This window comes from Ursus maritimus, unplaced genomic scaffold (assembly GCF_017311325.1).
Source record: "Ursus maritimus isolate PB19 unplaced genomic scaffold, ASM1731132v1 scaffold_10, whole genome shotgun sequence".
Taxonomy (NCBI): domain Eukaryota; kingdom Metazoa; phylum Chordata; class Mammalia; order Carnivora; family Ursidae; genus Ursus; species Ursus maritimus.
Window position 1 is genome coordinate 1,804,329 of NW_024423344.1, and position 20,622 is coordinate 1,824,950.

The 20,622-nt window shown below is 33.8% G+C and overlaps 1 protein-coding gene across 3 annotated transcripts in view; it reads left to right on the forward strand.

Annotated features, from left to right (window-relative positions):
- ZMYM2 (zinc finger MYM-type containing 2) overlaps positions 1-20,622 on the forward strand; it is a 136,239-nt gene that overhangs the window by 94,213 nt on the left and 21,404 nt on the right. For all 3 annotated transcript variants that reach the window (XM_040621217.1, XM_040621208.1, XM_040621209.1), the window contains 8 exons: positions 1,383-1,555; positions 8,290-8,455; positions 9,056-9,090; positions 15,471-15,600; positions 16,314-16,429; positions 17,375-17,546; positions 19,035-19,160; positions 19,947-20,041. In XM_040621217.1, the coding sequence (XP_040477151.1) occupies positions 1,383-1,555; positions 8,290-8,455; positions 9,056-9,090; positions 15,471-15,600; positions 16,314-16,429; positions 17,375-17,546; positions 19,035-19,160; positions 19,947-20,041 (1,013 nt within the window). The remainder of the gene's footprint in view (positions 1-1,382; positions 1,556-8,289; positions 8,456-9,055; positions 9,091-15,470; positions 15,601-16,313; positions 16,430-17,374; positions 17,547-19,034; positions 19,161-19,946; positions 20,042-20,622) is intronic.

Sequence of the window (20,622 nt, forward strand, 5' to 3'; positions counted from 1 at the left end):
TGTTTATATAGGTTTAATTGAGTACATTTCACCTGATGAGAAAGGTAACCATGTTTACTGTTAAGATCACAGTTGTGATGAAAAGTGACATAGTGTTTCATTGAAAAGATTGATTCTGAATTAATTTAACTCCACACCTGAATTTTTATGCAGTGAGAATCTTAGTGATTCATAAGTCTGAATATATATGTGTTGATGACTGACATACCTGTCCATGATCTTAACACCATTTAGAGTATATAGATTTTACTTAAATGAATAGACAAATAGCAGCAAATAGAGAATTGACATATAAGATTATAATTTTCAATTGGAGGGACTTGTATCTTTAGGCAGTAAAAGCTTAAAAAGGATGTGTGCCTTTTTCTTGTTTAGTAATGTATTTTGTGCTTTCTCTAACTACACCTAGTTCCCTCCTGGAACTTGGCAGAAATAACAAAAGATGTAATACCTAGTACTACCATCAAAATCTAATTAGAAAGATAAAGCTTTAATACAGGTGTAAAATATTAAAAAGGTTTTAAATACAGTTCATGATAACAGAAAAGAAGTCATAGGACAGTACTTAAATAATTGCCAAATCAAGTAATAGAAAACAGTTGCAGTTTGAGTTCACAGAGAGGAAAGATTATTTAAAACTAGGTTCAGGAGAGTTTGCAGAGGAGGTCTAATTTGAACTCCTTAGTAATGAGTGGGTAGGATTTCAGTAGATATGAGTGCAAGGTCATTCTTATGTGGCACAGTATGAGTAAGAAGTATGGAAACTTACATAATTCGTATAGAGATATTGTAGAGATTAAGGTTGATATGTAAAAACACTTAAAATAATGCATTCATATAATAGATAAAAGAAATATTTTATTAAAAGAATAACAAAACGCTTTCTTTGATCAAGTCCATAAACCAGTTTTACTTCCCTGAAGGTCCATGTGGGGTGACAGAGAAAGGTAAGGCTAGAAAATTTGGCTAAAATGCCTACTTAGTTGAGAACATCTTTAAGTTTTACTCAGTGCTTCTCAACAGTCTACACTGTTTCATTTCTCCAGTGCCTGTTTGTGGTGTGTTTACTATATGATACTTCTAGATTATGTTTAAATAGAGCAAACAAAATAGTTATGAGATATTACTAGATTTGAAAGTCTTAGAACATTATTTGAATGCACATGAGATCTAATAAAATATTCCATGTTCTGTTCCAGTATTTACAGGTTGTTGTTGATTATAGTAGATTTCAGTTTTAATCAGAAAAAGAGGACTTTACATGTGAACTTATAGACACTTCATAAAGCTAGTGATCTGTTTAACTTAAAAGCTCTTTCTTACCTCAAAGAACAGTTTGTGATTTTTTTTTTGTTTTAATATTAAAACCTTATATTTTTCAGGCTGCAAACTATTGTATAAACAGGATTTTGCACGACGTTTAGGATTGAGATGTGTTACTTGCAACTATTGCTCTCAACTGTGTAAGAAGGGAGCAACTAAAGAACTTGATGGTGTTGTGAGAGATTTCTGTAGTGAAGACTGCTGTAAGAAATTTCAGGATTGGTACTACAAGGCGAGTAACTAAAATTTTTTTATTATAGCAACTGCTTTATCAAATCTTTAATAAAGTATTATAGTTATTATCATTACAAATACGGTAGCTTTTTTATTTAAAAAACGTACACACATTAAGCCCTGCCCTGATTATAGAATTCATTAAAATTTTTGTCATTTCAGAAAGTTTTTCTGTACAAATTGAAATAGAATTTTTATCTTTTTATAATTTAGCTATTACCCAAAACTAGGATATACCTTTATTTTCAGCAATATAGTTTAACAAAATGGATTATTTCTCTAAGATTTATGTATCTTTATTTCACCAAATAGAAATAGTCTACTTTATCAGTGTTGAACATTAGCAGGTAATTGTCTTAGACACTTAGGATGTGTTTTAAAATACTTTGTTCTTTTTTACCTTTATAATTGTGGATCTTTGGAGATTTTCATATTGAAAAGACTATATGGCTAGAGACCAAAAATATTTAATTTGAAACTGTAAATGTGTGTGTGTGTGTGTGTGTGTGTGCATGTGTGTGTGTGTGTCTTACTATAATCTACTTTTAGAAAAGATATATCACTTTTTTGTCCGTTGCATTGGTTTTTTTTCTAGATAAGAAAAATGAGTGTAAATTTGGGCTTTGTTTGGTCAGATATTACCCAAGAAAAAGTTATTAGTTCATATGTCCATAACATGGAAAACCATCTCAATGTTAAAACTCATTATGGTTGCACTTCTAAAGCGTGTGAAGACGACATCATCATAACTCCAAAACTGTGAAATATTGCTAAAAGAAACAAAGGGTAAAATGGTTGAAATATGTAGAATATTATTTAGCTCACTTAATGAAAGTGATTAGTGTTAAACAATACTATTTAGGAGAATTACAAGAATTCTTGGTATAGTTCTTGAATGTCTACAGCTCCACATATCAAGTAACATTTTTTAAATTAAAAGAAGATGCTTTCCAAGTTGAAGGAGGTTTTGGAGGCTGAGAGTTTTGGTGCAGTTTTAAAATTACTTTGTTATTTTACTGTTGCTTCTGACTAATTTGTCTTACCATTAGGGGCGCCCGGGTGGCTCATCTGGTTAAGCGTCCAACTCTTGATTTCAGCTGGAGTCAGGATCTCAGGGTTGTGAAGCTCTAAGCTCAGGACGGAGTCCGCTTGAGAGTCTCTATTTCCCTCACCTTCTGCCCCTCCCCTGCTCAAGCTCTCTGTCTCTAAAATAAATTTTTAAAAGTTAAAAGTGTTGCAATTAAGGTTCAAATTTTAGAAACACACAGGATGAACATACTAACACCTTCTAACATGCATTTGTTTTAGTCTAATCCAACCTTTAGTTCTATTAAAGACAGTAGCAATTTTGAGGTATCACTCAAAATGTTACTTTAATAGCTTTAAAAGCTTTATTTTATTTAACACATACAAACACTCTCCCCTGTTTGGGAGGTTTTATTTTTGAAAATTTGTTTTGGATTCAAAACAGTAAAGGTATTTAGTGGCTACATTATAAAGATGGGAAAATTCCATTTTAGTCTTACTGTCGGTTACCCTTTCAATCATTTACTTTAAAGTTTGAGAGACAAAAATTATCATGTGATAAGTGTGATTTCTCTGTCATTTTATTGTACAAATTTCTGCCTAATTGTATAATTGTGAATCCAAACCTTTAATATTTTAAAATCCTTTATGGAGGATTTTGTTTTTTGTCCACAGAACACTGAATGTACTTTTCCTTTTGGCTTCTTCCTTTGAATGAATGAATTCTTGTTTTCTTTTATATTACTTAAAGTAGAGAAGTCTTTTTGGGGTTTTTTTTGTTTGTTCTTTTTTGGGGGAAGCAAGGAAGTGTTCTTTGGCAAAAGACCACATTATTCTAGATGTTGCCATTTGTTCCATTTTGCTATTTATTTTAAAGGATAATTGTGTCTAATGTTTTTATTTATACAATGTTTAAAGATGAAATTTTGGTGAGGCAGTGCATTTCAAAATATATAACAGCATGTTAGTTAAATAACCAGTTGTAATTATCTGTTGGTTTAAAGTCAATATTTTGTACATTAAACACATTTTTATTATTATTCCTTGTCTTATTTTAAACCCAACAAATGTTTGTATAATATGCACAGTAGAATTATTACATACCGTACTAACCTGAGGAATAAAGGTAAGAGCATTTTTATCATAATGGTGGGGATTTGTAAAGCAAGTAATGATGATTTTTCTATGATCAATAGGAATATCAGCTTTGAGATGAAGAGTTGCCCCTCCTTATTCATCATTGGCTTTTCTGTAGTGGCAACCAACACTATAATCAAAGAATAACTTTGTTCTGTGTGCTTTCTGCTTGAATCAAATTGTATTTTCTTATAACTCTCATGAGTCTCTTCTGTTCACTGCTACTATCCTGTCATCGTCTTGAAAATGTAGTAAGTTGACTCCCAAACCAAATTATTTTTTTTGACCTTTCCTCTTCCACTTTTTAAATTTAAGAACTTAAGTTTTAGAGTTTAGCTCATTATAAATGTGACTTTTAACAGTCAGCCCAGCTTTTATTAGAAAAATAATTTTTTAAAAGAGTTCCTCATCAAGGAAACTTTAAACAGGTAACCAGTCTAGTTCTTAACTTCACCTTTAGTCATGTGCATTTGCTTCCTAACCAGAGGAGCACGGACATTGTATTTTCTGCCTTCTTATCTTTGTGCCTCAATTTCACAGACCATCTAGAGTATAAATAACTTTATATTTTTATTTATCTAAATTAAATTTAAGTATTTACAATTATACTTTTAAATTTTTGGCTTTTGTTTCTTTTACTTGACAAGATGTTTTGAATGATCTGTGTTTTTTGGTTTGTATAATGATTTGCATTTGGATTTAAATAGAAGTTTATTAAATACTGTCTCTTCTAAATTGGAATACAAAATCTGTTGAAATCATGCAACCAGCAAATGTTGAAAATAAAGTTAACGTTTTTTCCTTGTCCCAAATTGTTCTTTAGAAGGAAGTAGATTTTACTATTCCTCAAAATAAATGTTTCCAGGCATAATGTGAAACTAGGTGGGAGAATAGTTCTTTTGATCTCTATAAGTTATTTAAATTTTAGGAGAAAAAGGGATTAGTATTGTAATGGAATAATAGTGAGGTGTTTGATAATGTGAAGTAAATTCAAAAGACCTACTGTTTCTCCAGAATACTTCACAGTAATTCTTCGTAGAACTAATAATTTTTCTTGAATGTTATTACTTCAAATCACAGTTTTTTTAACATGGGTTTTGATTTGCTGTACAAACCAGTAGTGAATGGCAGCATTCTTTAATGTAAATGCCCTGTAATAGTATAAAAGTATGATTTATGGGGTTTAATCAAATTAATACTTATGTTTTAGTAATTCTTAGTCATAAAAGGATAGCTGAATAAAAAATTTGGGGTTTTTACATTTTCTCTTTTTTTGTAAAAAACTGCTAGAAATACTGATTTTAAAAAATTATTCTTTGTTTTTGAAATAATTTTAGAAAGGGAATATCTAATATTCTTGCTTTAAATGTGCTTTTTGCGTAACTGAGGAATTCCTATCACTTGAATGCTTTGCCTACAATCACCTGCTCTTATCACTGCATTCTTCCCCCCCCCTTTTTAAGTGAATAACTGTAGTAGGAAGTTATAAATAATGATTTTTTAAGATGACTATAAAATCCCCTATTTCATTCATATTCATGGATTCCCCTCCTCAAAATTAGGTCTGGTGAAATGGGAAACAAGTGGATGGGCAAGTTGCAAGGATGTATGTATGTCAATCAAAAGTGAGAATTTGAAACTGCCAGCTAATAAGGGACTGCATCAGTATACACTGAATGACCTGTTATCAATTATTGACGGAGAGATTCCTGTGTTAGCTGAGAAGTTGGATTAAGATTTTTTAATTAAGCATTTAGTACCTTCATATTATTTAGGTTTTTTTGAACTGGTGACTGTTATCCACTCCACCCCACCCCACCAATAACAGACAATCCCTGATTTTCCATAGTGACAGGAAGACCGCTAAGTAGATGATGAAGTGGTATTTTTTAAACCAACTTAAGTCATACTTCAGTTCTTCTTCCTTTTTTTAAAAGATTTATTTATGAGAGAGAGAGAGAGAGCATGCGCACGTGCACACTCCGGGTGGGGGGGGTAGGGGCAGAAGGAGAGAATCTCCAGCGGACTCGACCCCAACCACAGAGTCCATCTGGGGGATACCACGACCCATGAGATCACCCGGAGCTCATGAGATCACCACCTGAGCTGAAACCAAGAGTCAGATGCTCAACTGACTGAGCCACCCACAGGCCCTGTACTTTGTTTGTTAGGCTGTAGAAATGTTAAGCTTTTCTAAGAGTTCTCTCCTGTGTTTGGAAGGAAGTGGTTTTGGTAAGGAATCGTCATTTTTAACGATGTTTTCCAATTAGCCATTGTATTTTAAGCTCAATTCCAAACACTTTACCCAGAATTTGCATGAGTGGCTATAAAAGAAAAAACCAAATGGAAAAGAAGTTTACAACTTCTAAAACTTTGATTAAGGCATTGAACTTGGAATTAGTATTAAATACTGTTACTGTCCTCCCAGTCTGAAAAAATATATACATATTTTATTTCCATTTACTAATTGGCATGAATTTTGCTCTTCCTTGGGTACAGAGAAATCATCTAAATTTGTTTTGAACCTTCTGGAAGAAAGCTTCAGATATTGTTGCTACAAAATGCAAATATCTGTAATTATAAAATAAGTGATTTCATTATTCAGATTCTTTGAGTAGAATGTGCTTGGCTTCCTGTCTTTGACCTTCTAAATTGTGTACATGGAAGTATTTTAAGAATTAGCATAGTATATGTAGTGATTTGAATACATTTTATACAAATTGATTTGGTATTTAGATGTTACATTGAGAACATTCTTGCAGCATTTTACTTCTATTAGGATTTTTATTCTCTAGTTATTTATATTAACTCATTTTGTCTTTCAATTGTCTTTATAACTTGATATACTAAATTAAGCCCAGCTTTTGATTTGGATTGTCTGCTTGGAATCCTGTCTTTGCATTTTTAATGTTTGGCGTTAGACAAGTTACTTCGTTTCCAGTACTGTGGTGAGGATTATAGAGAGTAGATATAACATGCTGGGCTTTTGTTTTTCAGGTTCTCAGTGAATGAGAGGTAGTCGGGCTACAGCTTCACTTTTGCTATGTTCTTGTACTGTTTAGACTCAATAATCAAAATGTTAAGCTTTTGATTTCTTCCTTTGTGCTTTGTCTTTAAGTATAAAGTATAAAAAGGGAGCCAAACATTGAAACTTTAAATACTTCAGGGTTATTTTAAAAAAACGTTTTTGGGTGGTGACCAGGGACCTTTTTCATTATTAAGTAAAATATGACTTAGTTGATAATAAGTGCTAATGTTACTGAAGTTACCACAAAGTATTACCAGCAATATAAAATTTGAGCTCACAGTTTTTGGACAAGAGATGTGATATTGGCATCACTTAATAGTCATAATTTATACTACAAATCTTCATTCATTTAACATTTATTCAGCAGGAGAAATACCTGACCTGGAGAAAAAAAAGAGCCTGTGTTCTAACCTTGGGGTATGTTTGTTATATAAGACCTGTTTATCAACACAATCATTTGTTAATATTCCTGACTAGGAATTTTGACATAGTAATTATTCATAGAACTCCTATTGAGAAATAAAGTGAGAGATTTCAAAACCCACAGTATAGAACTATAGACTATTTAGGTAATGAGGAAAAGCTACATGATTATTATGAACTTAATATGTATTGCTTTATCAAAACTTCTAAGTTGTTAGTTAAACCAAAGGGTAATTTAAAACATAGAGTAATTTATTTCTACTCTAACTGGATCAAACAATTATGAAAAGAACTGTATTTGGAATTAATCATTCATATCTTTTGGTTCACTCATTGATTAAGTTGTTAAGAAATCGTGAAAACGGGCAAAATCTAGGGGAAATGGGTTCACTAAAAATGAAAATCTGTCCCTGGATTATGGATTCACCATCATAAGGTTTAATGTTTTATGTATGAATTTTACTAGTTGGGGCTGATTGTTGTCTTAAAATACAACTTTTTAAATGAAAGATTTGAGTGTTTTCAAACATGAACTTAAAGTTCTTGTTAATAGTTAAATCAGCATATTTAATGAAGCTCTTTAAATTTATTAAACTGTTGAAAATACTTCAACTTAACATCTATGATTTTCTCCTAAGAGCTTGCTTCAGAATTTTTCTGGTCTTATACAACTTCTTTAGATTGATTTATCCTGAGCTATCAGTTGAACACAGGAAATCTGTTTATTAATCAGAGATTTTCAGTGTAATCTGATTGTAGGAAACTTCTACCAGTATATCATTAGGATCCACAAAATTATTTTAAAATATTAAAATATATTGTACCACTTTGGTCTACCAATGTTCAGTTTTTTTGGTTATCCTATCTTTGTAATGCGGGTCTTTAACTGCTGGTAAGTATAGAAAGGGATTTTGACAATTAGATAAATTGCTACATTTTTTTCACTTTTATTGTGGATTTTTGCTGTATGTTTATGATTTATATTATTTTTTATCAGAAATTGCTTTATCACATTTGGCAATAATCACTGCTAAACTTTTAGAAATATTTTAAAGTATAAGTTTGACTTTTTAAATTTTTTAATTTGAAATGTCTGATGCCTTTCTTTTTTTATTAAGGCTGCAAGGTGTGACTGTTGTAAATCTCAAGGAACGCTTAAAGAGAGAGTCCAGTGGCGTGGAGAAATGAAACATTTCTGTGATCAACACTGCTTACTACGTTTCTACTGTCAGCAAAACGAGCCCAATATGACAACTCAGAAAGGACCTGAAAACTTACATTATGGTATGTAATAATTTAGGTAGTAACTTGAAAAACCTGTATTTAGTTTCTTAGGTCTGAATTCAAACCAATGATAACGAATAGTTGATTTTGGGCATAGTTTAAGAGCAACTTCCATGGTTTGTCTTGGTGGAAGTGCCCTGTGTGATATTTCTGTAGATGTATTTTTTATTTTATTCTCTCTTAAAAATTTGTTAGTTGGAAAAAAATGGCAATTTTATTTTTTTTTTTATTTTTTATTTTTTTTAAATGGCAATTTTAAATGAAAACCAATTTTAGGAAATTCTGTGTACTGGGAGTAGGTTGGGAGGGACAATGAAAACCTTTAGAAGTTGTGACTTATTTAAGAGTTAAGCATAAGAACATAGTATTGACCTCAAAGCAATGAATATTTTCTGAGAGGACAAAATGGGAAAAGAGTTAATTTTCCTTATTTAGCTTTGTATTTCAGCTCTCAGATTTGATACTCTTTACTTAAAATAGCTTAAAATGTTTTCTTCAGTAACTATTCTAAAAAATCAGTAACATTTATATGAGAAATACAGATTTAGAACATTCTGAAGAAAGTGATACTTGTCTTATTTTCAATTTGTTTGTTTTTAGATCAGGGTTGTCAGACATCCCGAGCCAAAATGACAGTAAGTATTGCTTAAGTAAAATGCTAAATATTGATTTTTTTAATGTGGGCATAAATAAATAGTCCAATTTAATCTGATCAGAGTAAAAGATTTTTACTTTCCTCTGTTGGGACAGTTGAAGTATTTAGGTGAATTATCTAGTATTAAAACAGATTCTTTCATATATGCTGAGGAATGTAAAGGTGAATTAATTATGGCCTCTACCCACATTGGGGGAGATAGTCATATAAATGGTATTAAATTGAAGTACCCATAATCTTTTTTTTTTTTTAAGATTTTATTTATTCATTTGAAAGAGAGATTGAGTGAGCATGAATACGAGTGTGGGGGGGTAAAGGGCCAAGTGGGGAGTCTGACACATGGGGCTCGATCCCAGGACCCTGAGATCATGACCTGAGCTGAAGTCAGACGATAAACCAACTGACCCACCCATGTGCTTCAGAATACCCATAATCTTTAAGGCAGAAGCAATACTATGTTTGAAATGATTGGCCAAATGATTGTATCTGTTCTTGGTGGCTGTGAGAAAGCTTCAGAACAGTTGAGTAGAAGGTTGACAGATAGACAGTGATGAAAAGTGGGAGGAATGTGCTAAGGGCATGCATAACTATTCATAAGGGCCAAACTTAAGGGGCACCTATGGCGGAATCATGGGAAATGAGGTAAAAGGATAGGCTGGTCCAGATTCTTAATGGCTTTGAGTTTGTGTTTCTCAAACAGATATCTGAAGGTCTATGTTGGGGGCCAGGACTTGTATGTTTTTATGAGAAATATTTCCATAACGTGTCCTGTGGATTTTTTTTCTTTAGTCTTTGATGTAATACATCAAATTCTGCTTTTATGTTAGCATTTTAAGACTTTTTTTTGGTTGAAAGGGTCCATTTATGTGTAATGAATAAAGAAAAGCAGCTATACTTTGAAGTACAGTGAGCCTGCCCTCTTGTACGCTGAGTAAACAATATCATCAGTGTTGGAATACTGGTATTTCTGGCATCCTTATCCAAGGGAAGCTCTATAGGATTCATTTATTGGCATTATATTAAGTCTCTGAGCTAGTTTTTGTCCTGGTAAGAAAGAGTAAATCAGTGGTTCTTAGGTCTGGCTACGCATTTGAATCACCTGGGGAATTTTTAGAATTTTCCAATGCCTAGCCCCTAACTCAGAAATTCTGTGTTTTTAGAAGGTTCTTTAGGTGATTCTAATATGTAACCACAATTTAGGATCACTGACATAGATGAAAAATTGGTGATTTTGTATTATTCTGTTCAGTTTTTGTTTTTGATGTTAATAGTTAAGAATCCTAGGAAAGTAAGAGTGCTTTCTTCTTTGCTTTCCTCCCCTATATGTCATCCCCCCCCTTATGGAAATATATTTAAAATCAGATAATTCAGAAATACATTAAAGTATTCAGCTGAATCATCTCATTTTAATACCAGGCACTTTTATCCATGGTGAGGAATATAAAGATGGTCACTCCTTATTTTGTTAACTTTGTGTAGCCATAAGGCAACTTCCAACCTTGTTTCAAATATGTAAGCTTTTGACCAAGGCTTTAAGGCCCACCTTCTACCAGCATAAATAATATCAAGTACTTTTTTGCTCTCATAGCACTTGAACTACATTATATGACAGATAGAAGGGTCTAGGGAAGGATAAGTCAGTGTGCCACTGCAATTATTGCCTTTTGTCTTATAAAAGCCCCCTCCCATCTTTTCGTTGTAAACTTTTGAGATCTTTTAATTCCCTACCCATAAACTTCAAAGGGTGAGAGCTTAACTGTATAATTTTGGACAAGTCCCTTTACACAAGTTCTTTGTTTGAATTTCTTGTTTGTAAAATGGGGATGAAGATAGTACCTGCTTCAGGGTTATCACATAGTAAGTATTAAACACGTAGTAGCTGCTATGTTCCAGACCTCATAAAGGCGGTGTGTATAGTGGTTAAGAACATAGGCTTTGGTGTTGGGTGAATTTACTTGAATCCTGACCTCAGAACTTTTAGCTCTGTCATCTCTCCCAGGTTGTGTAACTTCCGCCTTAGTTTTCTCATCTGTAAAGTGGGAGTGATTAAAAGGCCTACTTCTTTTAGTGTTAGGAGAATTAAATAACTCATCTCATGAGTTATGTAAATTTGGTGCTTTACGTAATGTCTTAGTCCATTTGAGCTGCTATAGCAATACCACAGATGAAGTGGCTTACAACCAAATTTATTTCTCACTGTACTGGAGGCTAGGAAATCTAAAATCAAGTTGCTAGCAAATAACAGTGTCTGATGAGGGCCTGCTTCCAGGTTTATAAATAGCCATCTTTTCACTGTGTCTTCATGTGGTAGAAAAAGGGTGAGGCATCTCTAGGATTTCTTTGATGAGGGCATTAATCCCATTCATGAGGCCTCTGCTCTCATGATATAATCTCCATCTAAGGGCCACACCTTCAAATAACTATCACATTGGTTATTAGATTTCAACATATGAATTTTAGGGGTACACATTGTCTGTAGCATATAGTCTCTGGCATGAAGCAAATACTGAACAGATGGTAGCTTTTGTCATTATAATTTTATTTTGGGTCCTCCTTCAGTATTCATTATAAATAGAAGTAGATCTTGCTTGTTGACAAACAGAAAAGTAAGAAGTGTTATCAAATGCAGGTCTTCACCAGGTGGCATAGTTTAATTGACATGATGTGGTGTTTCTAAATGACAGGAGGTAAAACATTGAGTAATCTATGATATATATGATTTTGGACCCCTTGTTCTTACGTGGGGATTCTAGGGGATTTTCCAGCTTGGACCAAGCTTACCTAGTCTTGGTATATAGTAGATACTCAACACCTATTTGTTAAATTATTCTTCCCATTTTACAGTTGAGGAAATTGAGACATAAGAGACTGAGTCACTTGCCTGATGTTACACAGCAGTAGTTTTAGGATTAAGTTCCCTAGCTCCTTGTTCATATCTCTTTTTCTTAGCTGATTAATAATGTGGTTTGAAATCCTGATGAATCTAGAATAGTACCAGCCCCTTGGCCATATGCATTATTTATAACTCGTGCAATATCTACCTTAAACAGTCTTTTAAAAAATGTGTATCTTTCCACACCTTGAAATATGCACAGATACATTTATTAAACAGTAAGTGCTTTAAGTACAATTGATCGTCATTCATATTTGCAAATTTGCCTATTCTCTAAAATTTATTTGGACCCCTAAATCAATACCCATGGTGCTTTCAAAGAGATTTGCAGACATGCAGAGTGGTGATAAATGTGAGTCTCCTGAGACGCGTCTTTCTGCTGAGGTGAAACAAGGCAAGGCTTTCCCTTCTTGTTTCACCTCATCCTATAAGCAGGTTTCCTTTTCATAGTACCACCTTTTTCATATTTTGTCTTTTTTGTTGATGATTTTGCTTTATAAAAGATCCCCCAAGCATAGTATTAAAAAGCCCTGTCTAGTGTTCCTAAGCACAAGAAGGCTGCTCTGTGCCTTTTGGAGGAAATAATGTGTGTTAGGTAAGCCTCATTCAGTTGGCAGTGAGTTTAATGTTCATGAATCAACAATATGGTACACTCAGAAAAACGAGTAAGAAATTCACCAGTCTGTAGATGAGGCAACTCCCAGTACTGAAGTAAAATCTATAGTACATGGTGAAACTATGGAAAAGAAGGAAGAGTGATTATACTTACGGATTTATGGACTTAGGACTAATTAAAAAAAAAAAAAAAGTGAAACAGCATTGTTGTGAGGTTTTCAGCTTACAACATGTTATGCAGGATCAGGAAAATGTTAAATCCTTCTTGCCTACTCCTGGCTGACTCACACATTTCAAGCAAAAGGGTATGAAAAATGTTAAACTTACATGCGAGGTGGGTTCTGCAGATCAGGACCAAGATGCTGTGGAAGAATACCGGCTAAGTGTTAACACAGGAAAAAGGGATATAGAGTCAAGCAGGTTTTCAACACTGATGGAACTGGCTTGCTTTCACAAGGTCAGTGGCAACTGAATGTATATGATACAAGTGGTCTTCAAAGCCCCTGACTTTAAATCATTTAGAAACCAATTGTGTGCCAATGCCAAGGCCATCTTCAACCCCCCTCTTGGTGCATAGAGCCCAAAATCCATAAAAAATCCAGGGGAAAAACTGAACTATATGCCAGTCCATTGGAGGTGGAACAGAGCATGAATGGTATCTAAAATATTTTGGAATTGGTTCTCCAGCTGCTTCATCCTAGAAGTTGAACATTGTCTCCAGAATGAAAACTTTGCCTTTGAGGTTTTATTGCTGGATAATTTCCATTGTTGTGAAGAACTCAAAAATGCCTATCTCAGTGTAGTTCATTTTATGCCCCCAAACACTGTCTCTCTCATCCAACCCCTCGATCAGGGCATAATTAATGCTTTCAAGACCCACTTCATGAGAAAGTTTTCGAGGCTCTCAACACCAACAAGGAAACCACCCTGATAGGTTATTGGAAGTTAGTCACCATACGCAACATTATTGATTATGTTGGCACAGCTTAGGACAGCATCAAGCAGTTTACCATGAATAATTGTTCGGAAAATGTTTGACCAGACTGTGTGAAAAATTTCAAAGTCTTGAAGGAGTCACAGAAAATAAAAAAAAAACAGTGTTAAAAACGTATGTTGTACCAAGTAAGTGAAGAAGGCTTTGGGGACGTGCAGGAAGATGTGGAGAGAGTTTGGTAGAGAAGACAGTAGAGCCCACCAATGAAGACCTTGACAAGATGGCAAAACAAGGCATCAGATTCAGTGATGAAAGTCAGCCCAGGACTCCTAAGAATGACCAAAATATTGGAATGGAATTCTGCCTTGGGAAGAATTGCCAGTGACACGGAAGAATATGACCCTATGCTTGAACAAAGCCTCCAGTTTAAGCACCACTGTGGTTTCCCCTTACGTAAAGATGCTTAAAAGATTTGAGATGAAAAGCCAATCAGACAAGGCTGGCTTCTTTTTTTGAAGCCAGTTTGGGAGGGAAAAGCGCTGGCATTGTCAACAAATTACAAGAGCCAAACTCTTGAGGTAGAACTGTGAGATGTCATCCTCTTCTTCCATCACCAAGTCACTAACTTCTTCCTCTTCTGCAGAATAATTGCCATCAACTTTTCCCTTGGTTTTATGGGCATGCCAAAGGTTGAGAGGTTTAACCACACAGTGCACTGCCCCATTGGACATCCTGCATGTCCACTAAGAGTAAAATGTTAATGTTTTCATAAAACGTTAAATGTGTACTCTTTGTTTTTTTCCCCAGGACTATTTACATTAATGTACAATATACAATGTGTGTTAACAGGACTGAGTATGAGTACCATATAGTATGTGTGTACTGTATCTGTGTACTGTGCAGGTGTGTACACATCTGAGTCAATAATCCTAGTATACTACAGTACATAAAAATGCTGTAATCATGATGTGTTGTAAAGAAACAGTAAAATTATTCGTAAGAAATATGTATATGAAATCAAGTGTGTATCAACAGAAACACTCTTATGTATTGATCTGCTGATGAAAATGTTGTGACCAGAGGCTTGTAGGAACCTAACCTTGTATTTTCTTTTGGAGTAATGGTTCTGTCTTCACTACTTAAATGTTCATGGTGACTGTCTAGAAGTTAAGTACCTCAAATGTTCTGTTTTCTGTACCTTTTTTCCTATATCAGTAGGTGGTATGGAGGGCACTTGTGCTTAGTCCCTTATGGACAGATCTTTAGCTTATTTTAGAGAGAGAGTGAGAGAGAATGTGTGTGTGTATTGCCTGGGGAGGGGGGGTTTCCTCACTTGCAAATAATGCTACGGTGTGAACATGGTGAAAACATCTGAGAGACTGTTGTCTAGGACAGGTTTCTGAAATTGCAGTTGCTGGGATATAAAACACAGGCAGTTTGAAGTTTGGTAATATTTATGGTAATTCTTCTCATCATTTTTTTTTATCTTTTAAAATTTAGTAATATGTATAAGCTGTTTATCCAGTAGAGGGAACGAGTGTGTATCAGATGGCCCATAAAAACTAATTAAAAGAACCTAATTATTTTAAAAATTCAGGCTAACAATCTTGCGTTTTTTACCTAAAAGTGGAAATTGTCTTTTTATGTCTTTTAAAAAGTATGCTGGTGGTATCCACTGAAGGTTACATAGTTCTGTAAAATGAATGAGTTCTCCTGCTTTATTAGTAGTTAGGACAGATTCACATTGATCCTTTCAGATTAAGACTATGATAAACATAGTAATAATAACATAATTTGGTTATACTCTTAAATTTTTTTGTGTTCCCTCCACATAACCTAGAAACCAGATATTCATTAACACCAGGCAGTAAAAAAATTAGAGGCAAAAATAAAATGTTTCTCTTTTCTTCCATTGTAGGGTTCAGCACCACCCCCTTCTCCAACACCTAACAAAGAGATGAAGAACAAAGCCATTCTTTGCAAACCTTTAACAATGACAAAAGCTACTTATTGTAAACCTCACATGCAGACCAAATCTTGTCAGACAGGTAACAGGAAAATTTTGATTTATATACTTCCCTGTACTTAATACCTCACTTACTGAAATTCATGCTTTTCTCAAATAATAGGCTATGGAATGTATTTGTTTGGTTACTTTGTCATTTTCTGTTGATTTTGCTTATCTAAGTTTACCTTGAGAATATGGCATATTATTTAAAATAATTAATGAAAATCAATCTCTGTTAAAGGCTCATAATATAAATTATGTCACAAGTGAAAAATGCTGTATCAAAAATTTCCTTGGGGCTAAGATTCACTAAGTTACGGTAATCTCTCTGAGAAAACCACCTTTGTAAATGTGACTTGTAATGTTAACAATTCTGTTTCCTTGTCAGAATGAGATGACATCATTTGATTACATATTTTTATGAGATTTAAATATATTCTAATTGTTTGATTAGATAAATCTTTTTGCAGGGGTTGTGAAGGAAATCCTATAGGATATCTGGAACTACATAATGTTTTTAAGGGATGTTTTCTTTGTATTAGAAAAACGGCCTAAATTCTGTTTTTGCCTTCTTTATTAAAACAGTTAACTGTGTTTGGTTTTGTTTTTACCTTACCTAATTTTTGAAAACCAGGAATTTCTTATAAAAGGGAAATGAGGCACTTAAATTTTTCTTTGTCACCAAATTAACATTAGGTAACTATGTATAAGTGTTACTTAACATTACTCCTTAAACACATTTTGTACTTTTAGATGATAATTGGAAGACAGAATATGTTCCAGTGCCTATCCCTGTGCCTGTGTATATCCCAGTACCTATGCACATGTACAGTCAGAATATTCCTGTTCCTACTACAGTTCCTGTTCCTGTAAGTCGGATTTTAAGGTTTTTTTCATTTTGAGGTTTATCAGGCATTGGGTGGGAGAACAGTGTTGTAATTCCTACCTTAGTGAAGCTAGTAGAAGAGGGTTAAGTCTTTGCCTTCACCAGTTAACTTAGGTTTGGTTGAATCTTGTTGAATGTTTGCTTTATGTTTAACCAAGTATATGTTCATCCTTAAAGGTGAAGGTTAGCAAATGTCTGTGTCTGAGTTATGCATATATATGGTGTTTTATATTTGAGTTCATTTTAGAGAAAAATATTTGTGAGGTTTTAAGATTTAAAACTGAAACATGGAATAGAATTTCGTATGAGTTATCATTATATTATTTTGTCCTAAATCACTTGCAGTAAAGACACTATGCCAGGGCTTGGCGATCATAGTCCCCTGGGGTATATCTCAAAAATTATTTTTCTTCAATTTTTATTTCAAAAAGTAGCTGCTTATATTCTGGGCTTTCTTTGTTACAGTTGACATCTTAGTTTTGGTATGTGTTTTTTCCAAAGCTTTTATCCAGTGTGGTATTATAAAGAAGATCATGTGTTGGAATAATTTTTAATTTGGAAAATTACCTTTATTTATTTATTTATTAGAGCACGAGGAAGAGCAGGTGGGAAGGGAGAAGGGCAGAAGGAGAGGGAGAAGCAGGCTCCTTGCTGAGCAGAAAGCCGAAGGTGGGGCTTGATTCCAGGACTATGGGATCATGACCTTAGCCAAAGGCAGACACTTAAATGACTGCCACCCAGGCACCCCCCCTCCTTTTTTTTTTTTTTAAGATTTTATTTTTAAGAGATCGCCACACCAATGTGGTGCTCTAGTTTTTAGTCTGAACATCAAGAGTCTCACACTCCGCTGACTGTACCAGCCAGGCACCCCCGGAAAAGTATCTTCTAATATTGAGTAAACCTAACAATAAATACTTTGGTTAATTAGGTGCCAGTTCCTGTTTTTCTGCCTGCCTCATTGGATAGCAGTGAGAAGATCCCTGCAGCAGTTGAGGAACTAAAAAGCAAAGTTTCTTCAGATCCTCTTGATACAGAGCTGCTTACAATGACAGATATGATGACTGAAGATGAGGGGAAGACAGAAGCTGCCAACATCAACAGTGAGTTGCACTTTATTTCAAGTTGTGAATAAGTGTATCATTGGTTTTCAATAAGTGTTGTAATTATTATAGTGTATTGCAGGACATATCATTATGTTTCAACTTGCTATGGGAGTGGGGGAAGCACTGAAACAAAAATGTATTTTTGTATTAAGAGGTCCATACTCTATCTAGCCACATGCTCTCTTACGCCATGCCCAGTTTTAAGCAGGAATTTGTACAATTTGTATGGTCCCTGTTTTAATTATAACAGGATTTGACTTGTAAAATCAACTCAGAATTATTCCTGTTTTTTTTTTTTTTTAAAGATTTTATTTATTTATTCAACAGAGATAGAGACAGCCAGCGAGAGAGGGAACACAAGCAGGGGAAGTGGGAGAGGAAGAAGCGGGCTCATAGCGGAGGAGCCTGATGTGGGGCTTGATCCCATAACGCCAGGATCACGCCCTGAGCCGAAGGCAGACGCCCAACCGCTGTGCCACCCAGGCGCCCCAAAATTATTCCTGTTTTAATGTACTAGCTCAGACACAAAAATAACTTGACTTTAATAATAACCCAAATTCTTATTTTGTAATGGTTATCCCCAATTTTGTTTTGTTGGCTCTACTTAATAAAGTAATTTGCATTGTCTAAACCAGGGTTTATCCTAACTTCTGTTAGGGCAGTGTTTGCCAAATGGCATAGCATAAGTATGTTGTAGATGATTCTCTTGGAGTATTTATTCCTACCCTTACTCCAGAACACCCAGAGTCCTGTTTCAACCATGAGCTGCCTAATTCCCATTACCCTAGAGTACAGTAGAAACACTGTGAATTCTATGTATTTCAGAATGTGACAATGTTTGTAGAGGACTTTGTTACAAATTAACTTTGTGGGTTGCAACCAATGGTTTTGTTTATTTGTTTTTTAATGAAGTGAAATGGGAAAATGTTAGTGTGAATCTCATCAAAAGGATATTGTTTTGTGAAATCTTTGTTTCCTGTGTGTGTCTATGTTTGTCTTTCTATCACCACCTTGAAATGGATAAAATGCGTATCTTACTGTGGGTTGCAATACAAAAATGAAAGCAACTGATCAAAACATTAGAAAGCAGTTGTAATTGAATGATATAGAAAACCTAGGTTACAATTCAAAAAAGAGTATTGAAAATTGCAGTTATCCACCCTCAGTAGTTTATTTTTGACAAGAGATTGCTTTTAGAAATACTCTGCATACCAGAGTTGGTTTATTATCAAAGCATGCCTATTAACTTTTGAAAAGGGGCAGTCAGAAACTTAAAGGATTAAAAGTTTCTGTGTACTCACGATTATGTAACAATTATAAAATTTATGATAGTTTACATTTCAAGATAGCTATATACCTTTTCCTTTTGTGACGTATTTATTCTTGTTTTATATTTACCATTAAATGACTTCCTTTGCCAGATTAAATATAGGTACTGTTAAGTCTTCTATTTTGATTTCTAATGATATTATGAATTGATTACAGGTGTAATAATTGAAACAGACATAATTGGTTCAGATCTCTTGAAGAACTCTGACCCAGAGACACAGTCCAATATGCCTGATGTACCATATGAACCAGATTTGGATATTGAAATAGATTTCCCCAGAGGTACTCGAAATGCTATTTTATTTTAAGTGTGAACTACAGTTATGGAATTTAGTTATCATTAATTATTTAATGTTCGTGTTCTTGCCTTTACTGTTTATCTTTTTTTTTTTAACCCAAACAAAACTCAACAGTTACTTTCTGAAATGAGGCATAGGATTGAATTGAAGCGACTTAAAGAGCATTTCCTAGCGCCTAAAAAGACACTTTCTCAAAGTAATTCATTATAGAAAACTTTGTAGATAAGGAAAAGGATAAAGAAGTGATTGTTTCTTTTCTAAAAAATTAAATAAAATGTTGATAGTATTTTTCGTAAGACCTTTTTAAAAATTAAGTTCACCTTCAAAAGGAAAAAATTATTTTCAGGTCTTTTGTAAAAGAAATGTATTCTATTTTTCATTATTTTCTTAATCTATTGATGGTTAATAGGCATGCCCAGTAGAATGTAAAGCATTTTATTTTGAGAAAAATTTGATATGTTGAAACAGAGTTGTACTGAGACCATTTAGATCTTAGAATTGAATTTCAGGTTGTAATAGTTTTTCTGATATTATACATTTCCATGAAAATTTCATGTTGTTATTCATTATACATGTGTTTTAAGAGTCTGAATAGGATTTATCAGAACTCATAGACCATTTTCTTTTCACCCTCCCCTTCAGCATAGGTTATCCCCATATATAGGTGCTTGTTTATATTCTATGATTAGTTCTTTGTTGGCTGTGTTTATGTAATATAAACCTGTGCTATTATATTTGGAAATAAAAATTCTTCTGATTTGATTGCCAGCTGCTGAGGAGCTTGATATGGAAAATGAATTTTTATTACCGCCTGTTTTTGGAGAAGAATATGAGGAACAGCCTAGACCTCGATCTAAAAAAAAGGTATACATTAATAGTATTTTTGCATTCAACTACTATCTCTGTGTAGCGGTGTCCCTTTAGGTATGGAGCAAGGATATAGTGATCCACTTGGGCCTGAGACTATGGGAAGACCTTTTCCCCCTAGATTTAGAAAGGCTTTAAGAGTTGAAGTCTTTATTACTTCATTTCTAAGTAATAAAAATGTCTCAGAATTACTTGTAACTTTATAGAAGAGTGAATATTATTGCCATGTAACTTTGCTTTTTAATTTTATCCTGACAAAAGGTTGACGTTGTTGCTAAAAAAGTAAACTCAGTTCTTTGACAAGAATGGAAGACTATTTTCTAGGGATCTGTTTTTTCCACTATTATTTTTGATGAGACTAATCTGTGAGGTTGAGATACACAGTTTATAATATCTGGTCTTTTTTCAGCATGTCAGCTCATGCAAAGACATGCGGAACAGTTTAATTGTTCAGGTAGATCAAATCTACATGTATTAACAGGTGTGATTTTTAAAAATACTTTATCAACAACTTTATGTATTTCTGATTTGCAACATGAAACAAGATCAAAAGAAAAAATAAAAGGATGACTTTCACA